Here is a 21016-nt window from a genome sequence, read left to right on the forward strand (position 1 = left end):
AAGGATTTTCATTATTTCACTGACACGCCGATGATAATACGTCGTCACATTCAGTGATTATTTAGGGTCTTTGACTTCGTATCCCTTTTCCTATATCGTTGCCTTATGGTAAATATGTTGGAACTAGGAAGGAAGGTTTCCTATCGTGACTTGGTCCCTGATGAATGCTGTTGGGCTGAAGCATTCCCTCAAACTTCTTCGTTCTACCAAGAGCGTGGTGCGCCTAAGGGCAGATGAGGACAACCTGCTGGTGGATAACAACTAAGTAGACTAGTATCCAAATACCTTTATTCCCTTCATGCTAAGTAAAGCGAAAATTTAGTGACGAGTTATGTGACTTCGCAAATGAGGGAAAATACAGGTAAGAGACTTAGGCAGCGTGGTTCAAAAAGTGGAATTTCGTGACTATAGTTTTAGGACAAAGACAAGTCTTTTCTTCTTCTTCTTCTTCTTCTTCTTCTTTCTTTACATGTAACACGCTATACTGCAAGTTATGCAGATAAAACATTCACCATAAGAGTCACAAGCAGCCCTTAAATTAAAAGCCAATGTGTTCTTTTTTTGTTTTTGTTTTTGTTTTTGTTTTTTTGTTTTTTCCAAAATGTTAATCCTTAAAGTAATATTATTAACCTACCGACGATATTTAGAGTAATTTTGGTTCGTAGAATTGATCCTCCAGTGCTGCTATGACAACCGTCATCGTCTGGAAAATAAAATTTAAGGCGTCATCAGACTAAAAACTCGAGCAATTCAAATAACAAAGCTTAGGATCTGCTGGTAACTATACTGAGGACGGACCCTGGATAACACTCTACTTTACATCAGTGTGATTGTAAATATGTGCCTGTAAGTCTACAAGGCAGTAAGAAATGGACAGAAAATATGGTTGTCTGTCTAGCTGTCTGGCTGTCAGCCAAACTTCTAAAGGCAACAAAGGTTAGAATACTTCCAAATCTATTATGTACAAGGTTGGGATCTATTTGAAAGCACGCTGTAAAAAAAGCGCACGTTCAATGCTGTACTTCTCTAGCTTGATAGAACAACAGTACTAGCACAAGCTGTCGACGTAAAGGTGAAGCAAGCAAAGAGAGTGTGCTTTTTTTCCTTTTAGTGTTTTCTAGGAGAAATGGAAACATTTCCTGGTTTTAAGATCGAGTCATGCAAACACTCGCGAAAGTTTGGGGAAAACATTTTTAGAAAGCTGTGGAAACACTCGCCTATAAGGCTCGTGTTGCTACACTCAGAAATGTCTCTGGATTCTTCAAACGTTATGCTACTTCGCCATACCTCCTGAACGTTTTCGCTTACTGGGGACCAAACCGACCCCAGAGCACTTGACCTCCACATTTTCAGCCTTGCACTTGTCTTTAAGTGCGGAGTGACAGACCTCGTTGAAGAAAGTCTCGTTCAAAAGCTGGATAAAGTTCTGTTTTATTTGTGCCTGAACTTCTGGTGTAGTACAATTGCCATAGTAGTAGTTCAAATCCATTTCCGTCTTGACAGCGTAAGCGTGATATATTTCTACAAAAGGTTTAATGGACAAAAAAAAGTTAGTTTTCTTCCTTACATTATCCGCGGGTCTGAGTGGGGCTTAACTGATCGCAGAGAATACATGGGTCCAAATTTGTGAAAGTCAGTTGAACAAAATGACCAGTTTTTTAACTGATGGTTGAGATCCTAGATTTGGAAACTTACTGTTGAGAGACTGCAATTTTAACTGATAACCTGGAAATCACCTCCATCCTGACCGAATTTATGGCTTGATAAATATTGACAGGAGAAAACTAAACAAATTTAACGTTTTTCGTATTTTTGTCTGCTTTCTATTTCATGTCAATTACTGAACTAATAAGTACAATGAGCACATTTTTTCATGTTTTGTAAGCAACCATTTGGCGCGAAAATATGCCCGGATATCTGCCCTCGGACGTTATTAGAAGCGAACATTTGTCCGAGAGCGAAACTCGAAGAAATCTGCGAGCCACGAGGAGAAGATAATGTATAGGGAAAAAATAATATGCAGGGATAATTTTTGGAGTCAAATGGAGGATACTGTGTTTATTATCCTTCAATATATATATATTTTTTGCGATACACGAGATCCAATGAAAATTAGGGAATATCACTCGGATATTCCTCAGTTTTAGACGAGGGATATTTAGTCACGCGACGCGTTAACACCAATTGCATGCAAGCGAAAATATCTACTGGATTAAAATCAGTGCTCAATACTCAAGTAAATCGGGGAGCTTCACACCCAGAGAGCCCTACTTCCGTGAGATTTAACTTCTTTGTGTATAAGACGTCATTAATTGGATCCACTATCTTGGAGTCCACTGCATCGTTAGGTCCTCCGTAAATGAAATAAACCAGTACAAAAGTCTTAACCCATGCAGGGATATACTTAGAGTAACAATCCAAAGTTACCGAGGAGCTGAATATCATTCAAACCAAAAAGTATGTGAGAAAATTGTCAAAACAAAAATCAGAAGAATGTCAAAGCAGCTACATCTGTGGACGGCTTTTCACATACAAAGACGTCCCCCACACATGTAGATGAGCGATTACGAAGAGGACCTGGTAAATGGCTTTTATGTGATTTCTGTTATTGTAGTTTAAAAATTGAAAACGAATGCAAACAATAATTTACTCACTTGTACAGTCTGGAAAACGATTTGTTGGCTTCCAAGCTCCTGATGCTCCGCAAACCCACACACTCGAAAGCAAAGGCTGAGCAAAGTCCCACTTTTTGTTACAAGAAGGTGAACAGATCGAACCCATTATCCAGTCATCACAAACCTTTGCGCCCCCTTTAGGAGGTGACAGGTCACTGCATTTTGTCGCTGAGTAAAGAAAATTACGAATTTCAGTGTGTCATTGTTCTTTTCTTTTGTTTGTTTGTTTGTTTGTTTGTTTTCTTTTTAATACACCCATATGGCCGGGCTGCTTTCGTTTCTAGAGTACTGTTCGACATTGCTTGTTAGTTCTGTTTTAAAAGAGGAACCTTTCATAAACATTAAGGGTGCGTTTCTTTGGGAAAATACAAGATTGGATTTTTAAATCTGAGAATGGAATTGCATTTTTTTTTCCTAAACAGATTAATCGAGGATCACTCGGATCATGATGCATCAAAAAGAACTGAAAAATCCTTGCCCAAAGGTGAATTATTCTGTTCATTTCATGCAACACAACCTGATCCCACTGATTTTGGATTAATCTGTTTAGAATAGAGACGCAAAATCCGTTTTCGGATTTAAGAATCCAATCTTGAATTTTCCAAAAGAAACGCGTCCTTAGTTCATCACAGCACAGCGTCTTTTGCAGAGTGCAGATACAGACAACTTTCTGCGAATGGACGGAATGCTGAATAGGTCATAAAGAGGATAAAACAACTCGACAAGCAAGTTTAACTTTTAAAAGACCCTAGAGTTTGGCTGGTTTAAGCTACTGAGCGGTATTTACGCATTGCACAGAACGTTTTTACAACTTTTAGATACTTGGTGTTTTTATAGTTTATGAAAATTAGGTTTTATATCTTAAGTTACTCCTTTGCTACTTACGTTTAACTGTGAGTGTAAACTGACAGACGGCAGGCTTGTTTTTGGGATTATTATCGTAGGCTATGCAATGCACATTCCAGGTCCCCCAATAAAATTCAGTCCCACTTTGATGACTGCATGTTATCATTAATGGACTATTGCTGTTGTCTTAAAACTGAGGGTTGTTCCACGTCACTATTGTTCTCATCGTCGTAGCAGTAATTTCTTGGTCTGGAGGGCAGTATACAATCTGGGGACCTGAATTATCTGTGACGAAAATAAATGACTGAGTTGTGCCAGGGAAAGGCTGTATCTAAAGAGTAAATCCTATTATCTTGAGATCGTTCTACCGAACAATTTGCCATTCTTACAGATATTATACACTGGGGGTGGAGAGGGAGTAAAGATTGATCCGTCTTGACTCTTAGACCGAAGTAGGATTGTTGGCAACGGACAGAGTGTAGGAGTACGATTTCCTACTTGTTGGTCCAGACAGGGATGAGGACACGATAACAGCACTCAATTTCGGGGCAAGAGAGAGCTACTCGATGGCCAGTTCCCTGTGTGAGACGCGCCTACAGGTAATCATGGTAGCTGCATTCATCCACAATACCCAGTCGAAGATGATGAATACAACTACCATGATTCCCTGCAGGCACGTCTCACACGGGTGATTGGCTATCTGATAGAATTCGCCATACAATTGGCAAAGCCTTTTTCAGACTCACCTTCTAACACAACTGTAAACGAACACTCATTCCTGTTCCCACTTGTATCGCTAGCAGTGTACACAACAAGTGTAGTTTTATTAAAGATGTGTGGTGGACTGATCCCTGAAGGAATAACGGTTACGTTTGGTGATAGCTTGCTGTTGTCCAGCGCGACGGGCTCGGTCCAGTTTACCAATGCTGTAGAGTTTACACTGATGTTTGCACGAATGTCTGCGGGACAGCTCATAAACGCAGGCGGAGTGACATCTGTGAGAATATACCAATAAAATAAGGTAGCGCGTTAATTTAAATGCTATAGAAATCAGTTGAACGGCTGATTTGGTAAAAGCCGCGTTTCTATGACTCTGAGGGGACAGGGGAGCGTTTTCTATCTGTTTAGTTCTTGTTTCTATAGAAATATTTCTGAAATTATGGGGGAGGAACATTTCTTCCAGTCAAATCGAACATCCGTTTGTGCATGCTTGGAATATAGTTCTACAAGGCTGGGATGAAGTTCTGATTGACATACAAAATCCGCGAATAAGAAGGTTTTTCAAATAGACATTGATTATTATTTTACCAGTGGAAATTACTGTAAAGTATTGGTTAGGATAGAACTATATTTAGACTTACACACATCCATATGTAAAATAATGCTATTTTTTCAGACTCACCTTTCAACACAGCTCTAAATGAACACTCTTTCTTGTTCCCACTTGCATCCCTTGCAGTGTACACAATAAGAGTAGTTTTATTGAAGATGTGTGGTGGGCTGATCTCTGCTGGAACAGCAGTAACTTGTGGTGGTAGATCGCCGTTGTCCAGGGCGACGGGCTCCGTCCAATTAACCAATGCTGTGGCATTTGCATTGATTTTTGCACGAATATCTGACGGACACTTCATGAACACTGGTGGGGTAACATCTGTAGGAATAAATCAATAACTAGTGAGACAATCTCAGACAGCGCAGAGAGCAGTTTAGAGCTTTGATTTTAGGTTGGACCTCGTTCATTTTTAAATTGAGTAATGCGTTGAAGTAGCAAACGTGTCAACTTTACGTTTGTAATTTAATACTTTTGTTTGCACAGACATGTAACATGATATGTATACTTTTTTTGTCAAAAACGCACTTAAGATGTATTTATTTATTCACTGCTGAGCCAAATTTCAGAAAGTTAAAATGTCTGATGAAAAATGGAAAAAGAACGATTTTGTTTTATTTTGAAACGCAAATTTTCATCTCGCATATAAACAAAACCAAATTCAATTTCCAGAGAGTCTCGGAAGAGGACATTCTTCATACGGTTGCCACCCTTGCCACCCACAATTATATCGATTAATACAATTGTGAAGCGTTTCAACGAGAAGTATGGACGGTTAACAGCGCTACGCGACAGAGATTATACCCTACATAGGTGAACGAATCCCCTCGAGTATTGATAAAATAAATTTGCGTTTTGAGCAGGTGCCACGAGGCCTCGCAAATTTGAAAAGTAATAAGAAGTTTTTAAATAGACATAACTGATTATTTCACCCACAGAAATTACCGTGAAATATTTGTTATGATAGAGCTTTGCATTTAGACTTCCCAGACATTCATAGGTGAAATAGTGCTACTTCAGGCTTACAACATAATTTAGACTAAGCACAATCGTCCAATAACGTTAATTGATACTGTACATGTATCTGGCCCGGCTGGCAGTCGTGTTACCTTCTACCGGAGTTTAAAGCCGAGGAGAAACGCTACAAAAGTAACATGTACTTGAGCTGGGCCACACTGTTTTATATGGAGTTGGAAACGACACTTGATGCATCTAAATTACTACCTCAGGTGGTATAATATTTAAATCTATCTCGGTCAAGATATGATCTATATAGCTAATATCGCTTACCAAGGCATTGTAAAATCGAAGATTCATTTTTGCTCCACTTTCCATCGTTTCCACAAAGAATCGTGGTAACTCCACCGTTCCCAAGGAAACGATCTTTGCATTCGAAATGGCAGACCGTTCCGCTGACCGGGAGAGACGTACACATGCGCGGATAAATGAAGCCATACCGAGGCGCACTTAGAGAAGGACATGACCGTACTGAAAAAAATGATAAATAAGTAAATAAATAAATAAATAATCAATATAATAATAATAATAATAATGATAATATGCTGAGAGTAGATTAGTGTTTTATGACTTCGACAGAGTTTGCAGCCACATATTTGACGGCTCTGCGCCAATAACAGCAACGTGCGCTAAGACGTAACAAAAAAACTGGCCCTTAATTAATGGAGAGTTTTAAAGTCAAAAATGGGACGAAAGGCTTGAACCCGTTCATAACTTACTTTTACAGACTGGAACCGATTTGTCCCAGTACCCTTTAATGTGGCCCGGCTTGTGAAGGCAGGTAAGGGTCTCGGATCCAACCAAATTGTATCCATCGTCGCAGCTCATTTTACATGTGGAGCCATAGCTGTTGTCACAGTCTCCCACTAGAAAGCCATTCAATGGAGGGAGCAATGTTTTGCATCGCAAAACTAAAGAACAAAACAGACAAAAGGACGCGTGACGACCATTTATTGCATTGCCAACGGCATGGCCACTATAATTTTGTATGGTATCTTTCAGATGTAGAGCACATAATGTTGAATGCCTGGATATCGTTCGACATTACCCGACATATTGCATTGACGCGTTTATCTTAGAGAAAATATTGAAACTATCATGAGACCAACAATGATGCATAAACCCTTGGGAAGGGTGTTATTTCATTAACAGAGTTCTTGTCCAGGAATGAATCTAATGACTCTAGAAAAAGCCTTTTGTCCTTGCTTTTGACGCCTGTTTCCAAACTGCTCGCATAATTAGAGGGTATGTCGTAGCGAGCGGTTTCGGCATGCTATTTTACCGCGGAGCCGACATTCCCATTCGTTCCAGGCTTGTGCTTGAGCACAAGCCTGGAACGAATGGGAATGTCGGTTCCGCGACTTTTTCTAGATTCATTACATTCATTCCTAGACAAGAACTCTGTTAATGAAAGAGCACCCTTCCCAAGGGTTTGTGCATAACTGGTTTCCTCCCCAAGGGGCAACGAACAATGACGTCTTAGCCACATATTTGCATTCCGCGACTCTTGCAGAGTACAATTCTCTGAAGAAGAACGCAGAAGGCGATCGAAAATTCAGTTTTAACGTTTTTTAGATCTGTTTCAGACTCCTTTTTTTAGAATTTTAATCATAGGCACAGATCGCTCTAACAGTTTTATTGCGAGACCATTTTGTTGTAGTGATAAGTTAATAGAGATGGTGAATTTTAAGCTCGGTAATGAAATGTGAAGGTGAATTAATCAACATGACACGAGCGTGGGACAAAGAAAAATTTTGAATCCCGGACAGGAATCGAACCCATGACCTCCCAAACTCCGGGCGGGCGCTCTATCCACTGAGCTACGAGAACTCATGGAGAGCAAGGTCATTTAACTGAGTTCATATATGATAGGTGTCCTGCATACTGCTAGGATCAACGCTATCGAATTCATCGTGAGTAGTGATAAGTTAATAGAGATGGTGAATTTTAAGCTCGGCGATCGAAAATTCAGTTTTAACCCAAGGGTTTATGCATCATTGTTGGTCTCATGATAGTTTCAATATTTTCTCTAATTTTAAGCTCCGAGCTTAAAATTCACCATCTCTATTAACTTATCATTACTCACGATGAATTCGATAGCGTTGATCCTAGCAGTATGCAGGACACCTATCATATATGAACTCAGTTAAATGACCTTGCTCTCCATGAGTTCTCGTAGCTCAGTGGATAGAGCGCCCGCCCGGTGTTCGGGAGGTCATGGGAGGTCATGACTCAGAATTTTTCTTTGTCCCACGCTCGTGTCATGTTGATTAATTCACCTTCACATTTTGTTGTAGTTGTCCATACAGTGACAACGAGACGCTTCCGAAAAAAAAAAAATGTTCAATTTAAAAACCTGTCGATTCTAAGAAGCCCTTCTCGTCTGCAAGGTGCAATTTGAGCCTGGTTGAAACTAATCAATTGCCATTTTTGCTGGACTCGGATGGGTGTTTTACCTCTACGGGACTAATTTTAGCTTACCTTCCAGTGTGACGTGAAATTTGCAGATTCTGTAATTCCCTGCTGCATCACTTGCGTTGTAAATAACCTCGTGTCGTCCTTGGTAGAATCTGTTCCCGGTTGGCACACCATATTCAGTCACATTCGGTACCACGCCAGAGTTATCAGTTGCAACAATTGGTGCCCAGTTTATTATGGTGTAGTTTCTCCCCCTGTCTGCATAGCGTTTGATGTCTTTTGGGCAAGTAACGCCAAAAGATGGTCTTTCCACGTCTGCAGGAATTTAAAGATTATTAAATTAGACATTTGAAAAAATATCGAGGTCTTCAGCTAATTAGCTGATGAAGAAGACTCAGCGGTTTCAGCAGCTCAGCGAGAAGCCCATTAAAAGAACCTTTCATCAATAGTTTATAACATAGATGGAAGTATAAGGAAAGCTAAGCGAAATGGTCATTTTAATGACGAAATTTTAACCTGGAACATTTTGCCTTGTTATACGTCTTGCAAAGACGAAGAAACAACAAAAAATCTTCTTGAAAGGTAAACAAACCTTTGCAAAAGGAAGTGCTGTTTTTTGACCACTGACCATCACTAAGACATGTGACTATTGGCTGTCCATGCAGTCTGTAGCCTTTGGAACAAGAAATGTGGCATGTAGTGTCGTACTGAGGGGAATTTCTGCAAGAGCTTGGTGTCACCTGACCATCTGTTGGAGCTTGAAGGGACTTACAATGGACAACTAGCGGAAAAAAAAAAAAAAAGAAAAGAAAATTTCCTTATTCAGCGAAAGCTTTCAGCATTTTCTATACCAAAAGGTATTTGCGCACTTCTCTGTATGAAACTGGGAAATTCAAACAAATCCACTCAGAAATCGTGCGGAAAAGGATTGTTCTCGTTCATTCTTTTTTTTTTTTTTTTTCCGTTTGCTAGTTTCTATAACTAGCTGTCAAAGACTAAACAAAACAAACAAACAAACAAACAAACAAACAAAAAACGAGCAAAAACATAAAGCGAATGCAAGCCAATCCAGCTTCCATGCACTTTTGGTCCGCTAACGACATTTGACTGAGATATGAAGACCAATTTCCAGGTATCAAGAAAGTTTGATCTGTTACCCATCAACGTAACTGTAGTTTGTAAAACCTAGTTGCAACTATTTATGCTTTGTACTTCTTTCTCTACCTTGACAGTACGGTTCCTCGCCAGACCAGGTGCCATTTGCTAGACAGACCGTCTCCGTCGAGCCGTTAACCCGGCGGTAGCCACGGGCGCAATATAAAAGACATTTATCACCAAACACGTTGTACAAGGAACTGCCTCCGCAGCCAGACTGAATGCTGTGAGGTGGTGGAACGAGTCGAGTACACTTAGCCACTAAGAGAAGATAAAATAAGGCGACCTATTACTTTGTGCACTTGAAAGACTTACGAGCTAGAAAGATCAACTCGAGTCGAGCACACCTGAACAAAATGATGAAGAAAAAAATAATTTACGTTTAACTGAATAACCTATTACTCTATGCGCTTAGAGTTAAAAATATTACCTTTTAATAATAATTTAATAATACCGAAAATATGAGCCACTACGATGTCAGCTGCTATTAATATTGCAGAAGGCTGTAAACCATTTATTTTCAAGCCGGTGCTTTCGGCTTCGCTGTAAACGACGATGGTTCTAGTTGCAATTCCTTATGGCATGGAAAATCAAAGTTATTTACTGAAGAAATAGAGAATAACGCTTCTTTACTCGGCACAAAGACCAACGTGCGTAGAAATGTCAATTACTTAATCAGGATTTATTACGAAGGTCGTTAAAAAAAACAGCAAATTAGGTAATTCTAACAAGTGAATATCGTGAATCGCTATTTTATTTTCCTTTATATTTTTCTTTTTGCCAAAATACACAGCGTACATAACAACAAAAAAAAAATATATGGGTTCTGACATCAGCTCCAACATTATGTTAATTACATACCTTCACATTTTGTCTCATGGCCTGTCCACACCCCCTTTGATGTAACTGGATCTTTCTCGCAAACTTTGCGGCCTGAGCCATTGATGGTGTAACCATCGTGACAAGCGAAGGAGCATTCTGACCCGTACTGATTGTCTTTGGTACACTGTAAGGCGCCGCCAGCTGGAGCATACAACGTAGGCAGGCATCGGACTACTAAAAAAGGCAACAATAGTGCAAAATTCAAATTTGAAAACGTTATTTAGTACCTGAACACGAATGATATACTTAAAGAGCTTTCGCGCGAAAGCATGATATCTTTACGCGTGTTATGTCATACGAGAAAAGATCACTGTTGCTATGGTTGCATAACAAAAGCGCCTTTCACAAAAAAAGGCAAATTATGTGGTATTTCATTAGCGTTTATATAGTAAATAGAACATTACATGGCTGCTTGGAGAGACACAATTTCTCTTCTCGTTTTGACAAAAATATATATTTTCCAACACGTGAACGGAAATTTCGTATCTTCGCGCTGCAATATAATATCCTCTATTTAACTGATTAATGGCATGGAATATAAAGACAAGAGCAAATGTTTTAAAATCTTCCTAATTCAGCTTTCAGTGGTAAAAGAACCCCCTAAAAACCCTCAACGGAGCTGTACATACATTCTTTTAAAACACGTCACTGACAAGCTATTTAATAGGTAGGGCTGATCAGTTCAGAGCTGACATTTAAATGGCTCGATCACAATCAAACTGTTATATGATTAATCAGATATTTGAAACAAATATTCTCGATTATAGAGTCTATTCCAATCTCTGCGTAGGGATGGAGGGGGAAGGGGATGGGGCATGCGCAAATTATCTAAAACGAAGACCTTGAATTTGCATTCGGCAACGTTCCCTGTTTTGTCTGAGGCCAAGTACCGGATGTTGTGTTCCCCAGCGGGGAAAGTGTCCCCAGGTAGTTTCCCATAGTGTGTTATGTTGGGAATGAAGCCAGAGTTGTCTGCAGCTCTAGGGTGAGACCACGTGACTTGTGTGGACTTTACTACAATATTTGATGGACAGTTTGAGAACAATGGTGCTGAGACATCTGTAAACGAAAATGATATATTCTTTAAAATAAGAAAAAGACGCCGTTAATCAGCCTTGACTGTTATAACTAAGATTAATAAAGCCTGATCGGCATCATAAACAGCATCAACAAAAACATTACCACTTCCTCTCCTTCGAGCTCTACTTCTTCTTCCTCTACCTTCTCCTCCCCTCGTCGTCCTTCACCTCATCATTATCGTCATGAACAACAACAACAACAACAACAACAACAACACGTTCTTTCTAGCTAAGAAGAAATAAATTGAAATCTAAATAACTTAAATACCTGAGAAATATAACTCTCAAGAAGATTTCTCCAGCTTGCGCTCTTTCCGGCATTTTAAACACATTTCATTCAACCACAACTTATCATGTTAAACTTCTCTAATATTAAAGGCTTCATAATTCGCTTGATAAAGCTCTGCGTTTGAAACATTACGCTTCATAATACGTCTTCCTATGTCGTAAGTTGAGTTTCGTAAAGTTAGCGGCTCACCTTTGCACCAAGGATTTCCTAGTGGAGACCAGGTCTTCTGCTGGTTACAAGTCTTCAGACCAGGTCCATGGTGTTGATACCCGCTCTTGCACGTGAATCGGCAATCCGTTGCGTAATGAATGACAGCGCTTACATTAGTGCAGAATGAGGGGGTTATGTCCAGTCCTTCCGATGGAATGGTAATTGGACGACAGGTGATTGCTGTAAGGGAACAAAACACAGCTTACAAGTCTTACACCAAATACAGTGGTTTTCAGTTAGGTGTGGAAAGTAATCGGTCAACTACTTTGGTTTTGGTTTTTGTCTTACTACGTTTTAAGGATGGCTAAGTAGTCTAATTACCCGGCAGTGAAGCCTGGGTTTAAATTTCGGCTCTCTCTTTTTTTGTTTTTCTTTCGTTCAGTCACAAATCGCCATCTGGTCTCCAAGGCGCATGCGTCACCCGTGCATGCGTACAGCACATGAAATTTGGAGAAGTTGTCGTCGTGAAAAGTTAGCACGGATTCTATGATTTCTAGGGCGATGATATCACATACAAACGAACACATCGTTTGCGGTAGACCAACACTAAAGGACGTTATGCGTTTTCGGAACAGGTCGGTCTGCAATCCCTACGAGAGATCAATTTACGAGCGAACATTTTGGGTGAATTTATCAAGAATCATGTTATACCAAAGGAGCTATCAACCGGGGCTATCAGCTCTTCAATTTGATAAATAATATCTTCAGAATCGTCATCGTATTTTTAGACGTGATCGTGAACCAAGTAGAATCCTAGCACGAACTCAAGAACGTCCAAGCAGCAAGAACAGGTTAGAGAATTTGTTTACCAATGTATCTGTTCGAGTACACCAAAGTAAAATGCTCTGAGAAACTTCGTAAAGTATAATAAAGTTAAAATCTCGAGCTAAACGATATTCTCTCGTTATTTTCTTGTAACATAGTTATGTGTCTTTACAAGAATAACACCCATATAGCGAATTATTGTACATTTAAGCTGAAAGAAACTAATGTATGTTGACCCCAGCAAAACAATTATTGGCTTGCACTGTCACGCAATCCTGACGCAATAAAAAAAGATTATTCGAAAACCATTTTGTGGATAAGGTCAAGAAATTGTGATGTTATAGGAGATTAATAAAGATGCACTTCTCTAATTTTTAAGTCCGTATGTTCTCCCAAACCTCCGCGGTACACCAACATTGCGGCGGGAAAATAGTGTAAACATCTGGAACTTACGTTTGCTATCTAGGCGACTGATTATCTGTACTGAACAAACAAGCATTTCCATGAGCCCTTTTTCTAATACTTTAACTTTTGAATGGGCTAAAACTCACGAGATAAGTATATGTTTTTTCGACAAACGCGTTCGTAGCTCTGTGTCGCGCAGCACCATAATTCTGAAATTCAGTGTCTCGCTCGCTTGGGAAACGCAAAAAAAGAAAAAAAGAAACAATAACAACAACAACGACGATGACGATGACGACAAAGGCTAAGGAAAATAAACTGAAACGTTTATAGGCTGATATAAAGGCCTTAACTCAATTCACGCCCTAAAGGCCTGCAAACGAGTATCAAGCTATTAGTCGATTCCAAGAAATGCAATCAAAGGCAGAATATCTTGAGCACATCGATTCGATTGAATTTCGTACGACTTCAAATGCAGAACATTTAGCTCAACTGCAATTTAGCTAGTGCTTCTCAGTATAACGACTGCCTGGGTGCACGCAGCAAAGCGTCTAGTTGATAAGTAATTATTAGTTGTTTTTTTTTGTTTTACTTTTTTTGTAGTATTAGGGGGTCAGAGGGCAATTGGCACGCAAGTTCTGTTTCTTTCCCCCGTCACAGCTTTATTTTAACTTAGATTTTCTGACTCATTGTATACTATCATTGACGACGAATTCATTAAACAAAAACTTAAACCCAAGTAATTGGTTTGGTTCTGGTATAACGACACTGAGTCGAAAACCGCTCTAAGTCACAATAAGACATCTTAAGCCTGGAAGCCTGATAACATCAAAATTTGTCAATAGCTCTTGTTAGTTAATTTTGGCCTGTAAAGGTAACTGCCAAATAACAAACCAACAGGAATGTAAGTTCGAAAAGATTGAAAATGGAGAGGAGATTGTTTAATTTATTTCAGATAGATACATCGCTGATCCACAAAAGGTGGTAAATCTTCACACTGAGAACAAGTAATATTGATCAAGTGGCTGAGATTGTAACCTAAGAAGATTTGATATTTGGCAAAAACAAATAGTAGAAAGGTTAATGAAAACAAACAACAGTTAAAAAAAAAAACTTCGCTTTTCGCTTTTTGAATCTGCTTTTAACAATATTTTTTTTTTTAGATCTACATCGTTGAAAACCAGCAATTCTGTTGCTCAGTCATAAATGTACGTAAAAAACACTCTCCTTACGTTTGCACTGAATTTCGGTTCCACTCCACTCTCTTGATTCCAGACAAGTTCTTTTCTGTGATCCCCCAACAGCCTCATATCCCAACATGCAACTAAAAAAGCAGGATGTGCTGTAACTAGAGTTAGGACCACTGCAGCCGTTCCCAGACTGAATGGCGTGATCGGGAGTATTGAGAGATGGACAGCGGATAGCTACGGCAAAAAAATCAGATCATTGATGAGCAAGTGCCAGAGCTACATATAGAAAGCAAGAATAAACACAATAAGTAAAGAACGGCTCCTCTTTTTTGGGGGAGTGGTGGTCTAATAGCCCGAGGGGGTACTCCCGGAAAAATTGGGTGGGGGCGTGCGGCCCGCTTCCCAAAACCCGTGCCCTATTTATGACCAAAATATGGGATTTTCTTTACCCTATGTATGACCTGGCCAAAAATTCGATATCTTATATATGACCTGACCCTTTAATGAACACCCTGTCTCAGACCTGCTCTATATGTAATTTGCTTCCTAGATCAGACCGACGTTAAAAACAGTGTCAATTCAAGACTAGAGTGCAAAACCCTATACCCTATTTATGACCAAAATGGCCAAAATCGATACCCTATTTATGACCAGAACGGCTGAAAAACCATACTCTTCGGTGCTGCACATAGCTGCATAGCCCATGTAAGGGAGTAGCCCCTTGGATGGAGGTGGGGGGCTTACAGCTATTACGCTGGACCTTCAGTTCGAAAGATCTGAGTTTAAGCCCTGGCCAGGACACTTTACTGTCACAGTTCCTCTCTGCATTCAGGAACATAAAATGAGTACCGGCGAATTATAGTGTTATGGCAACCTGACGGAATTCTAGAGAGTAAAGGGCAATGGACTAGCATCCCATCCAGGGGGAGTAGAAATACTCCTAATCGCTTCCGGAACTATGAGTCAGTTTTGCTAGAGAAAGGTTGAAAATCACGTTTGGGATAGACTTTTACAAACCAGTTATACGGCCAGCGTTTCAGTACTAATCATTTCAAGTTGTCTCTTATTTACTGACTGAATCAACTAACATCCCTTAGCTTTTTATTGTCCGTTCAACTTGCAGAGATTTTGAATAGGTGACGTGGAAATTCGAGATTTGCCTGATAATTATTTTAAATACCGTGAATGGTGTAAATCTCTAATTGGTCGAGCTTTCTTAGGATTACTCATTTTTATATGACTGAGGAAATTACCCACGCTTCTGCATCAATCTGCAGTATAATGCAAATTACAAATTGACGATAAATCGGCCTACTCCTCCAGTCAATCACAACGAAGTAATTTTTCAGTCAAACAAGGGAGGTGGGAGATTGGAGGCGCGATGGCCTCAGAGTTAAAGGATTGCGCGGTCGTCCATCATTCTCGTAATATCGAAAAGGAAAATGGGTATAAAGATATCACTCTTCGTTACTGGAAAACTGAAGAAAAGTGGGGGAGTAATAAGTAAACAATCTTCTGAGCCTTTTCTTTTAATTTTGTGAAGCAGCTAGTGAAAAGAGCTAAAATTGTTCAGAATCCAACTGTAGCATCAAAACTGTAGCATCAAAGTATGTGTTCCATGCAAACTCTCTTAATTGTGCTGCGTGGTTTTGCATTACCAGCCACAAGACATAACCTTGGTAACTTACTTAAACATGAAGTTGTATTTCCTGTCCATTGGATCACATTTGTCCCTGCTATTTTGTCGCACTTTCTCTCAATAGATCCTCTCAATTCATACCCCCTGCAACATGCCAATCGGCACACACTTCCATAGACATTTCCACAGGCCACATTCTCCAATCTGCCGTTTACAGGTGCCGACAACACAGAACATCGAAGAGCTAAAAAGGAAACTAGGTGATGTGAATTGGCCGTCTTAGGGCATTCGATTTTAGAAGCGATTAATTACGACGTTTAATTACTCAAATAGTTTAAGGCCTGGGTCAAAGGCTTTTACCGGTTGAAAAAATGTATTAGTTATATTTCTGAAGGCATAAATGGCAATGGAACTAAATTTAGCACACAGTTAGTTTTTAACGTCCTGAACATTTTTAAGCAGAATTAGTGCTTGTGACAAGTCACGTAACATGTCACGTGACGTTTAGCGGAAAATAGCCATTGTTTGAGGATTTGGTGGCAGTTTTTAGTAATATCATCCAAAACGAATGCGTTTTAGGTGCGGGTCAATTATTTCCATACTCTCATGTTTAGAATGACCATCCCTCTTTTTGCAGAAAAATTTTAGAGGCTCAAAGGTCGTTTTTTTCCACAAAATTCGACTTTTCATTATTTATGTCTTGTAAAAACGACAGTAAGGAAAATCATTGAAAGCGTTGATCATTAAAATGAAATTTCGTCACCAGTTCGCCCAGTTACCAATTTTTAACAAAACGATCACTTGACACATCACGAGATCAAAATAACATGTTAAGGCAAAGCAGGACGCTGAGTCTTATAACCAGGGAAAAATTTAGCTTGGATTCACAAATATAACAAGAGATATAGCTTCCCAACCATAATTTTTGTTTCTAACCTTGAACGCTAACTTGGAAGTAGCAGAGATTCGTGTTTCCTGACGGATCTGTAGCAGTATAGATTACGGTATGATTTCCCTCAGAAAACACGTGTGGTGACGTCATTTTCGGGGACATAGTAACACTAACTTGATCATTATCTGTAGCTGTAACTAGTCCCCAGGTCACTGTGGCTGAAGTTTTCCCCTCATCCGCAGAAACACTTTGTGCAGATGGACACGTGTCGCGAAACGAAGGTGCTTCATTGTCTTTAAACAGAATAACAATATTGGATTTAATTGCATTTAACTTGACTTATAGCCAGTGACCCATCTTTCAGGCAACAGTCATCAATCACAGTCATTTAATTTCTCAGTCACTTGGTGACTTGGTCACTCAGTCCCTCGTTCCCGCGTTTTCTCGATCACTCGGTCACTTACCCTGGTTACAAAAGGGTTTTCAGCGGACGAAAATACCTCGCTGCAGCGATTACATTCGCGGTAGACATGACGCATCTGGTCTGGTTTCAATCACATGGCTTTCGCAGGAATAAGATCTGAAAATCGCGCTCTGCTCCAGAGGTTTTTTGCGCGGGTCACAATAGAGACACTACTGACACCGGAAACCGCGCAAGAAAAACCTCTGGCACCCAGGGTATCGGGCACTCGGCCACTCGTTAACTCGGTCACTCGCTCACTCGCTCACTCGCTCACTCGCTCACTCGCTCACTCGCTCACTCGCTCACTCGTTCACTCGTTCACTGTTTGTCGGTTGTCCCACTCTCACTTGACAATTACGTCGGCTAAACTTTTTGTTAAAGTTTGTTTTAAAAAACATTTTATCGCAGTTTTGTATAGTTAAATATGATTTAAATATGTATGTCATAATACCCTCGATGTCGAGGTTTTCACGATACGATCGTTCTAACGGCATTTTCTTCCATCTCGTGCTATGTTTTATACCTGACTACGCAGCATCACGCAACGCGTTTCTCAAAGCTGTATAATCGAAAGATTTACCTTGGCAGTGAAATCCACCTTGAGTCCAGAAACCGGCGTCACACTCGTTTGACCCAGGCCCATTGCGTGTGTAGCCTGGATTGCACTCGTAGGAACATACTTGACCATGGAGCGGTTTTGTTTTACAAATATCAGGAGTGATCTGACCATTGTCCGGGGCACTTAAGGCTCGACACTTGCGCCCTGAAAAAGAAGCCATTAGTAAGTACTGAAATATCAAAAGTTGATTATTTCAAAAAATATATTTTCTTGCAAATGTTTTCTTTCAGCGAATCATTAATCACAAACATTTGCGCTGTTAGCTATAAATATTTCTTTATGATGTGGCACCTCAATGGCCTCCGAGAAAAAAAAAAAAAAGTCAAAATGACCACATTGCATTCTTCATTCATTTCGCCAAGTATTTAAAGAAGTGCAGTTTACTATATCCAATTTTGAGGGGCACAAATTGTACTTTACAGAGAAAAAACAAATCTTGCCCTCACGGACTGTTTAAGCTTCGGTTACCAGTAAAGCGACACTTACAATCGTTGACCTACACTTCTGGCCTCGAATTTCGAGATAATTCAGGAAATTACCCATACTAATTACTAACAATATTTTCTGAGTTGTTTTCCTCTCCAAAACCCATTTTCAGGATTTTTGAAATCAATCTAAATTTGTTCTAGTACCTTGCCATTTCGAAGCGAAATTACCTGAGCAAAAATCGTCATGCAAGGCTACAGGTTTCCCAAGCTCTGAAAATGTGCGTCTGCTTACATACAGTAGCACTGGGATTACGCGACAACCGAAATATAAGGATGTGTGTGTTTATTTGGTTTTCGTGCAGTTCTAGGCTATAGGCCGATTTATGGCCACTTAGGAAGTTTTCAGTTCCACTATATATCGGACTAGAAGAAAGCAGTGGAATTGGAAACCACCTAAATGACCGAGAACTCGCAGTTGACATAAATAAGCACAGTTACTTAAGATACTGTGAACTAGCCCTTTAAGATTGACTTGTGTCGTTATTTTAAACCCCGGTTTCCTCTATCAGTCACAGCTACACATGGACGGCTATGGGCACTGGCGTGCTTGAAGGCGTGAAAGCCTTTCTTCAATATGAAAGGTCACGATATTTTTGATCACCGAGAATCGGGGCTTGATCGACTTTTGTTAGCACCTAAGCCAAGCAGACCAAAAAAATTCTTATTTACTTGTACAGTGTGCGGTTGTACTAGGATTCCACTTTTCATCAATGCCACAATCAAAGCTTGAAGGTCCATGTATTTTAAATCCATGTTTACACGTGACCGCGCAAGGAGTCCCAGAATCCACCTGCAAATTACTCCTACAATGTGGCGATATCTGTCCATTGCTTGGAGGCAGCAAGACCCTTGTGTCACAGGTGGTTCCTAAAAAAGGTAAAGAAAACTATCAATACAAGTGAATACATGAAAGACCATATATATTATTTGAACTGCGGAGAAAGATATGAAGACATGATTGATCATCGCAGTTACATACACAACTTAAGCAGTTGTGAAATTAAAACCTGAAAAAAATTCAGGCATGAACGGGATTCGACCCCATGACCTCTGCGATACCGGTGCAGTGCTCTACCAACTGAGCTATCAAGCCAACTAGGAGGTGAGCATGTTGTGAGTTCGTTATATACCCGTATGGTGAAGAATGCAAGTGAATATATGAAAGATCATATCAGGATTTAATTTCACAACTGCTTAAGTTGTGTATATGACTGGGATGATCAATCATGTCTTCAAACCTATCAATATCAACTTCATGTTTTGCACCCAGTTAACACTTTGGAAAGACTTTTCTTTTTGCATCGCAGAGAGAAACGCGGTGGACAAATGGTTAATACTCCCAGTTGCTTCATGTAAAAGACACTAGCTGGGAGAAGCTACGATAGTATGGAATACTTGGCATAGCAAAAACTATAATTTATCTCGCCAAAAAGTTATTGGTTTTCACTACGATAATTAGATGTCGATAGTTAGCACCTTTTGTTACCAAATTTTCTCAACAAAACGCCCTTGTAGAGAGCACGTTATTGCGTCTACCTAATATGTTGCTTATATCTCTGTCTATGCGCCAGGGAAAACCACTAGCCCTTAATAAAGCCCTTGTTCATGGCTAAATATGAAATGCATTGTAATGTGATCAAGGAGTATTTATCGCGACTTTCAGTGTCCATCTACTATTTACAAACACTTCTCACAAAAATGCCGGGGTCACTTACGTTCGCATCCAGTTTCGGAATAAAGCTTATAACCAGGGTAGCACGCACAGCGGCGAGAATCACCGAAGTCTATACACGTATGATTACATCCTCCATTGTCTGTTTCACATGGACTACACTTTATCCGCTTGCTTTCACCCTGGATGTTCGTGCTGCAGCCATGTCCCCCATGAGCTGGGGAAGGATTGTTACAGCGGCGGTTTCTGGTCTTAATCCCATTATCACATGGGGTTTCGAACCAGCTTGCTGGGAGCCATGAACCCCATCCGCCATGTATTGGCGCTAGAAGAGAAAAAAAAAAATTCATTTGCGCTCTTTATGTTTCAGTCTCCATCAATGAGTAGATCTTTAATAGTTAATCGTAGAAAACTAATTGTGCGCGAGAAGGTATTTTATTATGAGTCAGTGGTATACCGAGTAGTAACAAATTGATAATCAAAGGAGACCTATGGCCAAACTCGTGAATTAAGTAATCTAGAGATGAAATATGTTGGTGGACTTGCAATTGTTGGTGCATTATTAAATGCTGTCAAAACAAGCCGTGTTTGTACCACGCAAGGTCACACTTATCTCACAAAGCGTAGGCTTTTGTTGCACACACATTACAAAGACATACGTCCAGAATAGCTAGGGTGGCAAAATTACAGCTGAATATGGAGTGGTAAAGGCTAAGGGTTCTTGGGTCACAGTCAGAGGACATGCCTGCCAACAAAAAGCCATAGAGTACTCTCTCCACACACACACACACACACGCACACACACATGTGCGCACACACACACACCCAGATCTTGGTGTTGATGTTTGTCTGCCTGCTGGGAAAATTTGCATGTATTCCAGTCGTACGAGCGTACAGACCTTTTTCATTGCATTTCACTCAAGGCTATAAGTAAGGTTTCTAACGCGACAGCACTTCTTAACCGCTTGTGTCTATATGTATTGCA

At 40.0% G+C, this 21016-nt stretch overlaps 1 protein-coding gene and 1 pseudogene across 2 annotated transcripts in view; both read right to left on the bottom strand.

The window, feature by feature from the left end:
* LOC145502477 (uncharacterized) overlaps positions 1–19092 on the bottom strand; it is a 32273-nt pseudogene extending 13181 nt beyond the window's left edge. The window contains exons 1-18 of the transcript XR_014051336.1: positions 19029–19092; positions 17833–18015; positions 16834–17082; positions 15947–16141; positions 14301–14492; positions 11881–12081; positions 11143–11382; positions 10303–10494; positions 9511–9702; positions 8879–9067; positions 8350–8601; positions 6588–6779; positions 6142–6339; positions 4268–4516; positions 3561–3806; positions 2655–2843; positions 1288–1521; positions 635–703 (exon numbers count right to left, since the gene is read on the bottom strand). The product of XR_014051336.1 is annotated as an uncharacterized LOC145502477 (transcript). The remainder of the gene's footprint in view (positions 1–634; positions 704–1287; positions 1522–2654; positions 2844–3560; positions 3807–4267; positions 4517–6141; positions 6340–6587; positions 6780–8349; positions 8602–8878; positions 9068–9510; positions 9703–10302; positions 10495–11142; positions 11383–11880; positions 12082–14300; positions 14493–15946; positions 16142–16833; positions 17083–17832; positions 18016–19028) is intronic.
* On the bottom strand, positions 17780–20774 carry LOC145460120 (E-selectin-like). Its single transcript, XM_081444852.1, has 4 exons — positions 20720–20774; positions 20075–20356; positions 19029–19226; positions 17780–18015 (listed from the first exon to the last, which is right to left on the bottom strand). Exons 1-4 carry the CDS (start codon positions 20772–20774, stop codon positions 17780–17782), a joined length of 771 nt encoding a protein of 256 aa, XP_081300978.1.
* Positions 20775–21016: the final 242 nt, after the last annotated feature.

The sequence above is a fragment of the Orbicella franksi genome, chromosome 11 (assembly GCF_964199315.1).
Source record: "Orbicella franksi chromosome 11, jaOrbFran1.1, whole genome shotgun sequence".
NCBI lineage: Eukaryota > Metazoa > Cnidaria > Anthozoa > Scleractinia > Merulinidae > Orbicella > Orbicella franksi.